The 15,245-nt window shown below is 32.5% G+C and overlaps 1 protein-coding gene across 1 annotated transcript; it reads right to left on the bottom strand.

The window, feature by feature from the left end:
- Window positions 1–7,663: 7,663 nt before the first annotated feature.
- LOC107062358 (F-box/kelch-repeat protein At3g23880-like) lies at window positions 7,664–8,749 on the bottom strand. Its single transcript, XM_015312904.1, has one exon. The coding sequence runs from the start codon at window positions 8,747–8,749 to the stop codon at window positions 7,664–7,666; it is 1,086 nt and encodes a 361-aa protein (XP_015168390.1).
- Window positions 8,750–15,245: the final 6,496 nt, after the last annotated feature.

Here is a 15,245-nt window from a genome sequence, read left to right as displayed (position 1 = left end):
TAGAAGAAAATTTTATTGTGTCTTGTATCTTGGTTCTTGGCTTCCCCTCCTTTTTTTAAGAATAATTTTTCATCCCCTATTTATAGATAGAGAAACCCTAAATAAAATAATTGAGTTCAAGACAAATTAGGAAAACAAAACCCAATTAAATTGGGTTTTCCACTGTACGCGTATTTCTGAAATTTCACGTTGCTGATCGCCTTTCATTCTAATATGAGCCATCCAGTTGCTGACACGTGGCAGCAGTAGTACCCAATTTCAATTTGCAAATTGTTCGCAGCCTTTTTCCTTATATATACAAATATATTATTTTATTAAATTTAATCAATTAAGCTGCCTGCTTGATTTCCTTCTTGAACCCTCCATCTTTAATTCATTTTAGCTTCAAACTTCTCCAATTTTCCACCAATTTAATCCTACAAATAAAATACCCAATTTAGCATAATTCATCAAATTAATGCTCAGAAAGGATAAATATAAATAATAAATGTGAGGAAATAATGATTAAAAATATTTATTTTTAGCCTCACATCAGACGTACCTTGGAGTGTTGAAAACAACTATAAAGCATATGTACATTACCAAGGAACATGTATGAAAAAGTAGGGAATGAAAGGGAAAACTTGGCGTCCTTGGCGCTCTGAGAGGCGCGGAGCGCCAGCCCTCAAGCTTCAAAGGGGCCTGCTGGGGGCGCGACGCGCCACCCCTTTCCCCAGAAAACTAGACGTTTCTCCTTCATTTTTCTAACTCTAAACCTCCTTAACGTCAATGGTTCCAGCCCCAAACGCTTAGAATGATAAAAAGCCTCAACATACAATAGATTTCAACTCACAAACACAACCGGAAACATGTCCCAAATCAACAAGAAACTTCAACAACAAAACCACAACTTCAACAACCACAATCACAACCTTCAACAACACAATCAATCTTTTCTCGGAATTAAAACGAGTTTAGCGTGTGGGGGAATGAACCAACCCAACACTATGATCTCTCATACCTTAATAGGGATCACCCTTGACGAAAACCACGACGATCTTAGAGGAATCTAGCTTCTTCTTCTCTTTCTCTTCTTTTTCTCCTCTTCTCTCAAGAACCCTAGCTCTCACTTTAAAAAGGAAAAGCTGATTTAAAATCAGTCTAAAACCTTAATATAACCAAAAGAAATGGTTAGGTGAAAGACCAAAAAACCCTTACAAATTCGGACTAAACTACCCTGCCAACAGCCCAACTTCCAAAGGGCATAACTCACTCATATGAACTCGGAATCACTCAAACTCGGCGGCGTTGGAAAGATCATTCCACGAGCTTCGCAAACATAACTAGAACTACACCTAAATCATCCTGATATAGGAGTTATGACTGTTCAAAGTTGACCAGAACTCACTTTTTTTCCATACTTAACCAAATTTCCAGATTTTTAAATTCTTTCCAAAAAAAATGACTATTTCAAATTCCCAGCTTCTTCATAGTTATTTCAAATTGCCGGATGTTACAAATAATTTCCTTAAGGGTACACTGTACATTCAGTGGGCTCGATTTTTTTCCATTCTGTTTCATTCTATTGTTACAGATCCTGGTATGTTTTTACAGTCATTAATTTATGCTTATATTATTAATTGTTATTTTTTAGTACATGCTTTAAATTTTGTTGTTTATGTTTCTACAATATTATTGTTATAAGTAATTGTTAGTACATATTAAATAACAAATGTTAATTGAGTATTCAAACAAGTTTTGTCTATTGGAATTGTTGAAGGTACAATAAAAAAAACCCTTACAAATCTATAATTTGATTATCAACAACGTCATTTCTTCACATACAAGGATGAGATTTTGTGTTCTTTAGAAATTCCTCTGAGAGTTAATAACTTTGCATGCCCATATTTTTTTGTTTTTATGTTGTTGTTATCTATTTTTACTAAATTTTATCACTGGATATTATGAGTACTTTAAGGATTGAAAGTAGATTGAAGTGTTAGTCAATTATATAGGGTATATTATTTTAAAACATGAGAACTTTTCTGGTTAGAATGATTTATTATCATCATTGGATATCTCATAGTTTACTCCCTTTAATGTATGTTTTTCTCGCTGTTTTGTTGTCTCCTTAAAAGTGTATTGATTATTTTTTGTTTGGTATGTATATGACCTCACTTGGACAAAGCTTTCGTCCTTTTAATGTTCTTCTTTTTTTTCTTCTCATTCAACTCTACTAAATATTTTTGGTGTGAGTTATGACTATTTTCAACAAGCTTAATTTGAAGAATATGAAACAAACTCTGCTCTAAATAAAAGTAATATCTTAAGCTACAAAAGATATGTCTATTAACATAGATTTGTTGTCCTTTATGTCCCAAGTCATTGCTGAGCATTTGAGTTATCTAGGTTAGACTCATTTTTAATTTTTTAATGTTCAAGAATATTTCTTTAACATGAATCTAGAATCCAACATTTTGATCTACTTGTACTTTCATAATGCAACAACTATACATACATATTTCTGAAAAAGTCGTAAAGTTGCATTGATGAAGCATCTAGAAGGGCCTTCAGAGCAACAGTTTAATGAAGAATGAAATTCTAAAAGGGTCAACAATATTATTTTGTTGTTGTTTCAAATTTATTTTTCTCCTTCTATAAATTTTGTTAGAGTAATTAACAAAGTAGCAATAACGAAATGTGGTGAACGTTTGACCTCAGACAAGTAGATTGTCTCTAAAAAAATATTTATGTTGTTGTGGTGTACATTTTTAACGGTCTTAACTTATTTATAACTAATATTGATTATCGAAAACTTTTATATAATTTGTTTTTAACAAGGATTTATTCTAACCATAAAATTATCAGTTCTATATTTTTCATGTACAAAAAAATAGGTTTAATCGCTACATAAAAACATCACTCAGTTTTAACAAGACAATTATATCATCAAACATATATTATGATAAATTATGTAAAAGATAAAAATGATTAGATATCAAGATATTTTAAATCATTCATTATATATTTAAAATTCTTGAGATATGTGATAATGTCAAATCATTTAATTTCTATTGAAATGTTCTTAAAACCTACTAAAATTTACTTGTTTTTTTCTTATAATAGTCGATTATTGGAAAGGCTGTCCAAAAGCTTAGCAAAATTAATTATGCCCGCGTGAAGCGCGGGTTAATTACCTAGTCATACATAAAAAGAATAATTTCTCTAATTATCCCTTACGAAACTTCTTTAAACATTTTTTTTCGCGCGAATAAATTACTAAGGGAAAAGGTCTGATATACCCCTCAACTCTGCCATTTAGAGCTGATATTGGCTCATATATATCTCTACTGTTATACAAATGACTCACATATATACCATTTTCCTCTAACGGAAGGGAAAAATTAATTTTAATTTAATTTTTTAATTTTTTTTTTGAAAAAAATATAATCCATATGTGGTAGATTTGATTCTCCTCACACATATTTTTTTTTTACTTTTTTGTTTCAACGACTAATTTAAATTTATTATTTTGATGGTCAAATTTATTTATGTTTCATTAATTTTCTTGTAAAATTTATTATAGATGACCCATTTTTTGTTTTTTTTTATATATACAAAATCTAAATTACAATATAGCCACAAAAAAAAATAGTTTTAAATTTTTTCTTTACACTAAAGAATGAAAGAAAAAAAAGAATAAGAAACTCGAATAATGATAATCAAAGAAGTCAAAAAATATTTTTTGTATGAAAAAAATTAAAATATACCTTGAACTTGGCTAGAAGAATCATATATATACCTTACATGATTTTTAAAAAAATTTAAAGTAAAAAATATAAATTTAAAACTATTTTTTTCATTTCCGTTAGATAAAGGGTATATGTGAGCTCTTTTAATAACGGTAAAGGTATATGTGAGTCATTTGTATAACGGTAAGGATATATGTGAGCCATTTGTATAATGGTAAGAGTATATATGAGCCAGTTTCATAACTATAGAGTCGAGTAAGAAAGCAGCGAGATGTGGACTTCTTGACTTATTTGGCTGATGATTTAGATATATATGAGGCATGTTGGACCTTTATTTACGAAAAAAAAGTAATCTTCGGCATTAAAGCAGACAACTGGCTTATCGAGATGACAGGGGCGGCTCAACGTACTTGGAGGCCTAAAGCAAAATTTAAATTAAAGGCCTAAAATCTTTTAGCTGAGGCAATTATTATATAAAATTGTTAATATTATTTTATAAGTAATAAGTTGACAAAAACTGCTTATAAACTTTTTTTTAATTTTAAAAGCACATAAAATAAGTCAATCTAAACAGGCTTGTAATTCGCTTTATCCAACACATGATTTTTACTATTGATTCATATTTTTAATAGAGCTCTAACTTACATAGAGTCTAAAAGGGGCCTAGAAAATTACAACGCGAGAGTTAGTGAAGAGAGTGTAAGAAGACAAAACAACATTTTTCTTAATTTCTTCTATTTGATTGAGGTTAAGGAGAATAAAATAATATATTTATCTTAAATAATTATTTTTTTCTATAAAAAAATTTAATTTGAGGCCCCCTAAAATTGGGGCCTAAGGCATATGCCTAATTTTTATAAGCATTGAGCCGGCAGTGCGAGATGAGTCCCATGTTGAATATCAATAGTAGTAGAAGCTGTTGTAGCTGCCAGAGTTGCTTGGACAGTAGCAGCAAATGTGGACTTCAATTTGCCATTCTGATTGTAGTCCTCTCTGAGATATTATTGTTATCAGTATCTTTCTTTTCTTTTGGCAAAATAATTAGGCTCTTATTAGGACAACATTTCTAACTAATGGAAAAAAATAAACACCAACTAAAAGGGAACAATACAATTAATCATTCTCTGATTCGATCCAAATGCAGGATGTTGGTTGAACCAAGTTGAAAATATTTGGACTTGAATAAGCTTTGATGCCCAAGTAATCGAAAGAGTAATATTTGTGACTGACCAAACAATAGAAAACACCCTTGTTGTTGTGAAACATTGAAAAATATATCTTGTTTTCTAGCCCTGTGCAACACATATTTTCAAGCATGATCTTGCCAATCTCACAAACATTGTTTTATTATTGTCTAAGCTTGTTATTCTTTCCCTCTCCAACTCTTCTACATTCATTTTGTACCTCCAAACCTCTACTTCCTCTTATGTTAATAGTGGTATCAGTAGGAGGGGCTTCAGATTGTTGCTGTCTGTTCTGTTTTGTGGGGCGGATGTCCTTAAAATTTTAGAATTGAACAAACTCAATTCTTTACGATAGGGGAGAAGCACAAAAAGGGAATTGGGGATACAACATACATAAAAAAAAAAAAAGATTCTCCTTTTACACCAATGTTATAAAAAGAACGAAACACTTCCAGATCAGAAAAGGAAAATGAAAACAGAACTCTTCATACTTTAACGAAATTACAACATACATAAACACAGGAGTTGGGTTCATTCCGATGTCCATATAGTAACCCTGCTAAAACCTGCTCATACAAATTACAACATACATAAACACAGGAGTTGGGTTCATTCCGTTATCCATATATTGCTTCATTTGGACCTGTTTCATTCCGTTACTCAACAATACTGAGTTATCTTCACATTCTAGAGACATTCAAATATCTAATTATACAACAAAAGACTTATACCAAACCAAGTTTTTAACACGATTGTAAATCTCGTAACAAGATAGTATTACAATTCTGGTACTGAATACAATAGAGAAGGCAAAACAGATCATTGTTCAACTTGACAAGCAAAAAAGATCAGTAATGTATCATGATAAACATCAAAAACAGAAATGTGTATAGGACTCATACTATTCACAAGGTTGATCAAAATAAGTAAATTATCAAAAAACATAGAAGGTACATGGGACACACAAGCAATGCACATTCCCAGAAACTAGTCTCTAAAAAGATGGTGGAGATTTGTGGAAAGTCTAGTAAAAGATAGCGATTGATTTCTACAGATTTTGAAGCCTATGCAGTTGTAAAAACATTGGAAAAGACGATGTGAATGAGATTTTATTTGAGCACCTGGGCTCTTATTTGGCTTTTTTTTTTCTTTTTTTTTTTTTGGCTGATGATTTGGATATACATAACAATGAGGCTGGTTGTACCTCTATGTCCGACAAAAAAAGGTCTTATTCAAGCTTTTAATGATATTACATATGTTATTCATCAGAGAAATGAATGTACACTGTTCTATAATCAATTAAGCTATTTTAACCAATCTTTGTAGTTGAAATTGGCTAATAAGCAGCTTTTTTAACTCTTCCATAGTTGGTTTACCCTTTATGAATTTCCCGACTATGGCAAGCTTACTGGCAAGATTAAAGAAAGTAATCTTCGGCACTAAAGAAGACAGCCAACTCCCATGTTGGAATATTAAAAGTAGTAGAAGCTCTCGTAGCTACCGGAGTTGTTTGGACAGTAGCAGCAAATGTGGACTTTGATGGAACAACGGTGTTTGATATGCCACCAGGGACATTGTTTTTTTTTTTTGTTGCACATTCTGATTGTAGTCCTTTTTGTGGATATTGTTGTTAATGGTATCAGAAGGAGAGGGTTCAGATTTTTGGTTTTAGGGGTCCGGTGAAACATAGGTGTTACCGGTGGTTTGAAGAGAACTAGTCGTTGGTTTTGGATGTGAGAGAGGGTGTCCGCGATTATTGGAAAAGCAAGGGAAGAAGCCACAAGCAAACCGCACATTGGTAGTTATGACATTTGGAGTACTTCCACAGTAAGTCAAGCCAACTCTAGTCAAAACAGATTACTTGATAAAAAAGCAGTATATCATAAAAAAGAAGTATATCATTCCGATATCCATATAGTAACCCTGCTAAAACCTGCTCATACAAATTACAACATACATAAACACTTCAATCGCTTCAATCCATGCAGTCAGCCAAGTACAGATCGATGAGTGTTCAACATTAGCTTCCACTTCCTGAAATTCAATAGCAGAAAACAAGTTATGGTTGCATCTGACAAAATTTGAACACATGACTAGTAATAAAGGGCAGCATAAATGCGAGCGAATCATTTCTCCATGTAAACGGATGTTCGGTCAACTGTTTAGCAATGAAAATGAACAGATACATTCAGCTGAAGTCCTTAACTGACATCTAACTCACCACAATTTCCATACATACACATAAGTGAAAAGTAGTACATGAATAATACATTCAGCTGAAGTCCTTAACTGACATTGTCAAGAGTATTCATTGTTGGTTTTAAGGCTTGGCCACTGTCAGTACCAAATTAGGCCAACACCACCTTGACAGAGTTTTAAGCCATTACAATTATTCAATATGGTATAGAAATTGCTAACCAATGGTAGTATCATTAGTGAACAATAGATAGAATGGGACCATAACTCTCTTCTTTCAGGGACAATATCAAATCCCCTTCTCATCCCACCATCTTCTACAAGTCTATTGACGGTCTCTATTCCAAAAAGACAAAGGAGCAAAGATACAGGATCCCTTTCGAACTTCCAGTGTGTCGAAATTTAGAGAAATAATACTTACAAAACTACAAGCTATACAAGCAAATATGATGTAAGTATTCATTGTTTTTCCACCTTATCGGGAATATAATATTTAATGTCTTGGCCTAAAGTTGACAAAAAATAAAGTGCAAAAAGAGCATACCTGCTAAACTAAGCAGAATTCTCAGCTAAGTGATTCTGAATACGACGTCCCTGGTCAAATATCGTCAGGGGATTAACAATGCTTTCTACATAGATTTCTATAGCATCACATCCTCCATCATCAACAGATCCCTCCACATAAACATTGTGCTTTAGTCGTCTGGTTGAACCGTCAAATATCATGATCAATGGGGGAAGCAAAAGTAAAAAGTCTCCATTATTTGACTCATGAAATTGTATAGAGAATGCATCACTAAGGTGTGGAGCCCACATAAAGTGCGACAGATTCGGATGATATTCGATGGTGAACAATTTCGTCCAAAATTCACAATTTTTGAAAATCCAGACATCCGATGAGGTATCCATAAAATTACTTGTATTAATCAGCGAAAGGTCATTTCCCACGACTCCAAGTTGATAATTACAATTGTCTTGTCTAAAAGTGGGAAGCTCCAAAGTTCCCCATGTCTCGTCTGCTGTATTAAAAGAAATGATTTTGCCAATACCAAGACGATTACATGAAATCCAGTTAATCTTCCCATTGATATATTTACCCAAAGTATTTGTTAGAAAGTTGCCCTGAAGCTGGCCATGTACTGTTGTCCAAGAATCAGTCCGTAAACTGTAAATGTAGACCACAATCTTCGGATTGGACACGTTGCACATACTATCATAGTAACAAAGACTAGAATAATTGATGAATAGAGCTTTATAATCGTCATGTGACTCGTCATATCCAAAACCAAATTTTGTATTGGAAGAGGAACGCAATGGCGAATCATGTATTTTCTTTGACTTGCTAATAGTTGGGTTCCATATATACGTCTCCAATTCGTGATTGCAGAGACAGATGAGTCCATTAACAGAACCAACAAAGAAAGCTGATAGATTCGGAGGATCCATGTGAATTAGCTCCTCGTCAGTTACTTGTCGTTTGTTAAACAGAGGAGGGAGACGACAAAACTGGAGGTTTTCAAATATAATACCATGGTTTCTGAATTTTTTATCATTGGCTGCTATTTTCAGATGCGTATTCACAAAATGAGGGCTAGAGATTTGTTGATTCCATGATTTTAAAACGGATGTAAATCTCATTAGTGACTCTGCGGGCAGCCGTAAGAGAATTTCTGTAAGGATTTCATTTGGGATTATGATTTCAGTTGTTGTAGAAATTGGAGTAGTGAAAATAAAATGATACCATAAGAGAAGGAACTTGAATAGAATGGTCTGATAAATCCAATCCCGAAATGAAAGAAACGAAAACATGGCGAACAGAGAGTGAAAAACAGAGCAGACAGTGAGGCAGAGTAGTATTTTTGTTTTTCCAACGGCTCTCACTTATTTATTAAAGGTGTCGGGACGTCAAATAAAAGAAGAGACTGCTAAACCTAATTAAAAGATGATGGAATACTGAATTTATTTAGAATAATTTTAAATGTGATCTAATATTTGTTAAATATATTTAGAATGATTTTAAATGTGATCTAATATTTGTTATATATATTTAGAATAATTTTAAATGTGATCTAATATCAGTTATATATATTTAGAATAATTTTAAGTGTGATCTAGTATCTATTATATATATTTAGAATAATTTTTAATGTGATCTAGTATCTATTATATATATATATATATTTAGAATAATTTTAAATGTGATCTAATATATGTTATATATATATAGAATAATTTTAAGTGTGATCTAGTATCTATTATATATATTTAGAATAATTTTTAATGTGATCCAGTATCTATTATATATATATATAGAATAATTTTAAATGTGATCTAGTATCTTTTATATATACTAGTTTTACGGCACGTGCGTTGGACGTGTGTATCATATTATATAGTATACGATGTTGTAAAATAGAATTAATATGACTAAATTAAAGTTTTTTAGTAAATAATTATAAATTGAAAGAATAGTGGTCAAGTGCTTTTGAATGATTAATACAGATTGCCATAAAGTTAATTATTTTTTGAGACCAAAATGACCAGATTTCATTGAAACATTTCAAAATACATTCAAAATTTAAATATTGTGAGAAAGTGACATTTCTTTAGTACAATTTTTTTACTTTACTCAATTTTGTAAACAAACTTAACCAGCAAAAAAGAAAAATCATATCAAAATAAAAAAAAGTCACCAATAGTCTTTCCTCTTGAGGTTATGACTATAAATGATAGACACCATTTAAGTACAATTTTTCTCTTAAATATTAATACTTCAAATTTGATATGTGCATGACAATAATAACTATTATCATAAATAGTGCAATATTTTATCTTTATACGTAATATATTTTTTACAAAATATTATTACTCAATTAATATTTGAGTAAGGCTATCTTAGAGATGTAATTTTACCAAAAGTGTACTTCTATAGAAAATTTCAACACTGTTATAAGTAGATTTATAGGGAAAAAAAATTATAACATCAAAAATTAGTTCTAAAATTTTTTAGGCTGCTAGAGTGAAATGTTATTATAACAAATGATGGTTAAATAGAGAATTGAGTGTATGTCAAATATTTATCGTGACCAATTTTTCTTTTAGATATATATATATATATATATATATATATATAGTAGCATAATTTAATATTAATATATGAACTACATCACCTATGTTGAAAAATATTTTATTTCTTTATGTTTCTACCATATCTTTGTGGAATTGTAGTCTTATCTTTTTTATGCAGCATACATTTCATGTAGTTGTTGTCTGATGAGAGTATCTAGTATCTTATAGAAGTTGTATTATGATATAAAATATTAAACTTTTTCAATAAAAAAAATTAATTGATGAATACAATTTAATTAATTTATTTATAGAAACTTTAATTTGATTTAAGATCATTTTGTGATTAAGCACTATTTTCTTATCTATTTTTATATAGCTTACAAGGAGTGTATCTTGAGACATAACATTTTCTTAGATCAAAATGAACACAAATAACAGAAAATTCATACATAAGAAAATTCAACAAAATATAAATATTAAAAAAAAATATATGGAACAATTCATAGCCAATATAGAAGGAAGACGAAAAGTTATATTCATGCTATATTCACTCTAGTGTTCAATTTGATTGAAAGCTCTTGCCACCAACACTTTACTTTCTCCAAAAAATATATTGAAAAATTCATAGTTGAAAGATTGAAAAAATATATAAAAGAGATGTGCTGAATGTTTCACATATTTATCCCTCTGTTTAACACATGTATATATAGCAAAACTTGAAATAATAAACTACCCAACTATCCTATATATTAGCAACCTTAAACAGCATATTAGTCCTATATACTAGCTACCTTAAACAACATATTTGTAGTTACACGAAGTAAAAGTGGAAAAAACTACAAACTACCCAACTATCTCCTAATTTTTAGTTACCTTAAATAACAAATTACTATTTACATGGAAGTAGAAATAAAAATAAGGAATCTGCAATTTCCAGATGGAAAAACAAAACTAAAACTTAAAAAAAAAAAAAAAACTGGTGTGATTCTACTATGTTAGTAAACTTTGTGTCGTCTAAAAACATAGTCCATTTTAGCCTTTTTCATTCTTCTTTGTCACAAAATCATCATCCTCGAGCTTCTTCATCGATGAGTCTTTAATAAATCCAACACCCTCCCTCAAGTTGGACGGGGAGGAACGAACACCCAACTTGTTCAATAGGAAATGATGAGAAGTACCAGGTAAGGGCTTGGTAAATAAATCTGCTACTTGGGATGAAGATGGAAGAAAAGAAAGAGAAATCAAACCAGTGAGGTATTGTTGACGGACAAAGTGACAATCTAAGTCAATATGTTTCGTCCGCTCATGAAAGACAGGATTTTTAGCAATATGAATTGTTGCTTGGCTGTCTGAATGGAGAGATATTGGCAGTGCAGGAGGCAAAGACAGGTCGGAAAGGAGACGAACTAACCACGTCAGCTCAGCAACAACCCTTCTCATCGATCTGTACTCGGCTTCAGCGGATGAAAGGGAAAGAGAAGGTTGTTTCTTTGATTTCCATGAAATAGGACTGCCTCCAAGACTAATAAAAATCCCACTAACAGATTGTCTAGAATCTAAGTAAGTAGCCCAATCATAATCGCAAAAAACGAGGAGAGTTAAAGAAGGAGAGGAATTGAGAAAAATCCCCAAACCAGGATCAGAAACAAGATATCAAAGAACATGGTGTGCAGCTGCAAAGTGTGCTTGATGTGGAGACTGCATATATTGGCTAAGGTGCTGGACTGAAAAAGAAATACCAGGCCTTGTATGAGTTAAGAAATTTAATTGTCCAATGAGCCGTGTATAAATAGTGGGATCCGTAAGAGGAGAACCCATATTTGCTTGCAATTTTAGAGTGGGATCCAGAGGAGAAGAGGCAGGTTTGAATCCAAGGCAATCATATTCAGATAATAGTTCTAGAATGAACTTTCTTTGAGTTAGGATCAAACCGTGAGGTTCTCGGATGACTTCAATGCCTAAAAAATAGTGTAAATCACCTAGATCCTTGATCTTAAATTCTGAATTAAGGAAAGATTTCAATGCTTCTAGTTCTGCCATATCATTACCTGTGAGCAAAATATCATCCACATATACGGCTAATATAGATACAGATCTACCAGTGCATTTATAAAAGAGGGAATAATCATTCGATGAGTGTTGAAAACCTTTGAAACTCAATGCAGCAATCAGCCTTGTGTACCATTGTCGCGAGGCTTGTTTAAGGCAATATAAAGATTTCTTTAGGCGACAAACTTGAGTAGGATCAGAAACCTTCAAACCTGCTGGGAACTTCATATAAACTTCTTCATCCAACTCACCATGTAAAAAAGCATTATTTACATCTAATTGGTAAAGACCCTACCCTTTCTTAATAGCGATTGCCAAAACACACCTTATAGTAGTAATCTTCACAACTGGACTGAAAGTTTCAGTAAAATCAACACCTTCCTTTTGAACATCACCCCTAACAACCAACCGAGCTTTAAGTCTCTCCACAGAACCGTTAGAGTTGAGTTTTACCTTGTAAACCCATTTATTGGGTAAAGCCTTCTTTCCCGGGGGCAATGATACGACTTCCCAGGTGTCATTGGTGATAAGAGCATCTAATTCTCTTGTCATAGCCTCCTGCCAATCTGGATATAAAATGGCTTGGGAAAAACTGGTAGGTTCTTTAATTTGTGAAAGAGAATTGATATATTGTTGATTAGACGTGGACAAAGCATTAAAAGAAAATGATGTAACCGAGATAGGAGAAGAGAAACAAGTATGAGACACATTAGAAAAGTGTACACTATTACAAATGTAATCTTCTAAATATGCAGGGGTCTTGATAGATTTGGGTAGATTTTCTCAAGGTGATAGGATTGATAGGAGGGATGGAAACCGAAGGTTGTGAAGGGAGAGTGGGTATGGAAGGTACATGAGAAAGTTGATTAGGAGGAAACGAAGAAATAGGTGAAGGAGAGGATATAACATGATAATCAGGATCAGGTGTAATTAGTGAATCTGTAAGAGGAAAAACAGAAACAGGAGGCTGAATAGAAGAAAAAGGGAATATATCTTCATAGAAAACAACATTTTTGGAAACAAAGCACTTTTGAGAATGTAAACTAAGTAACTTATACCCCTTTTTCCCAAAAGGATAGCCAAGAAATACACAAGGTTTAGCTCTAGGATCCAATTTAGATCTACCCTGGGAAAGAGTAGAGGCAAAACCAAGACAAAATCTTAATAAGATAAAATAATTAACTTAATTGTAAACTAATAATTTAAAAATATAAGTACTAATTAACTAAATCAATTAGCCCACTAAAACATTTTTTGAGACGATTTTCGAATATTCATAAAATGTAATAAATATATACAAAATTATATATCATATGTATATTAGTTAAAAATTATTAGAAGGAAAAAAATGAAATTACTCAAAATGACTCGGAAAATATTTAAATTTTATAAAGTCAACTATTTCAAATTATTGGGAATTTAAGAAGTTCGATGATTAATTTATATTGTGGAGGTACAAAATTGGATGTCAACAACTGTCCCTCTTTTGACTTGGATTGATGAAAGAAATCGGAGGCAAATGAAATTGACAAATCCAATTTTGACTGACGACATCTTCATCTTCTATGAAAGGGGATTTTGTATGGACTTGGAAATTATGGTCAAACCCCGAAAACAGGTTTCCTACATATCTCAGGCTATATGAGAATTCAGGCCACTTGTAGTTCGATACGCTTGATTTAACGCACGATTCAAAAGAATTCAAAAGTCATCCCGATATCGAATTATGAAGAGACCAAAATGCTCGGGAATGAGATTTGAGAGTGAAAGTTGGGACACAGCCGAGTTTTCAATATTGATCCCGCCTACATAATCCTCAACTTAGGAAATCAGGTTGTTTGTAGTTCGACTCAATCGATTGAAAAGGAAATCTACTATGCAAGATTTCCTTTGGTTCTGGAGGAGTGACAAGTAAGTCGAGTATGAAAAAGAGGCTTGCAACCTCTTAGCCATGAATGTGGCATGCTTCACACTCATAAATAAGAACTCACACGGACATAATTTTCAAAGCTTTTGGCGCATTGTCACTTGGATTGGAAAGCTGCTTCCGGTGGAGACCAAAAAAATTCCGGATGCGAAACTGAAACCAGGAAACCTAGAGAAACCCCACATGCCTTCTGTTAGGGGTGTGGTTTGATTGTGGTGGAAGTCGCTCCTCAGCTCGCGTCTTAAGAGTTTGACACCCCTCTTTAGACTATGTCCCAATTTGCTGCTAAGAAAAAGTTTCGCGTTGTGCTGCGTATCATTTTTTATGTCGTCCGCACCTGTAGTTTGTTTTGAGAATTCATCCCCTCGGATGCTCTTGACAAAGACTGAGATAAAACTCTTTAGCACGAAAGTGTAATTCAAATGGAGAGATAGTGTCTTTTACCGTGTTGACACTTAATTGTTCTCTTTGATCATTTGACGTCAACTCAATCGGGTTTGACGTAAAGCAAATAAAGTTTGTGTCTTGTATTCACAATATAATGTTCAATGTACATCTTCCTTTGATGTTAAAGTAATAAAATAAGCTGATGTAATATGTTGATAGTTCACTTGATGTCGTCTCTATAAAGAAAAATGATGCAGTTGATGTTGATTCTCTTGTGATGGGTAAATCTTTCTTTTGCAATATATGAATTCCTTTTCCGCGATACATGAATCTTCTCTTGCAATGCATGAATCTCTTTTGTCGCGATGCATGAATCTTTTTCCCGCGATGCATGGATTTTCTCTTGCAATGCATTAATCTTCTCTTGTAATGCATGAATCTCTTCTTCTTGCTACGCATGAATCTCTTTCTCGCAATGCATGACTTTTCTCTTGCTATGCATGGTTTCTTCTTCTCGCTCTACATAAATCTCTTTCCCGTGATGCACGACTTTTTTTTTTTGCGATGCATGAATCATTCTCTTGCAAGGCATGAATCTCTTTTCTCGCGATACATGAATCTTTTTCCCGCGATGCATGAATTATTATCTTTTCCGCGATGCATGAATATTTTGATGATGCCTCCCTGATACCGAACGAAGAT

The sequence above is a fragment of the Solanum tuberosum genome, unplaced genomic scaffold (assembly GCF_000226075.1).
Source record: "Solanum tuberosum cultivar DM 1-3 516 R44 unplaced genomic scaffold, SolTub_3.0 scf00223, whole genome shotgun sequence".
Taxonomy (NCBI): Eukaryota; Viridiplantae; Streptophyta; class Magnoliopsida; order Solanales; family Solanaceae; genus Solanum; species Solanum tuberosum.
This window is presented reverse-complemented; position numbering and strand designations above follow the sequence as displayed.

Bases quoted from the DNA above. Each gene is read 5' to 3' on its own strand.
- LOC107062358 (XM_015312904.1), bottom strand. From the start codon at position 8,749: ATGAGATTTACATCCGTTTTAAAATCATGGAATCAACAAATCTCTAGC.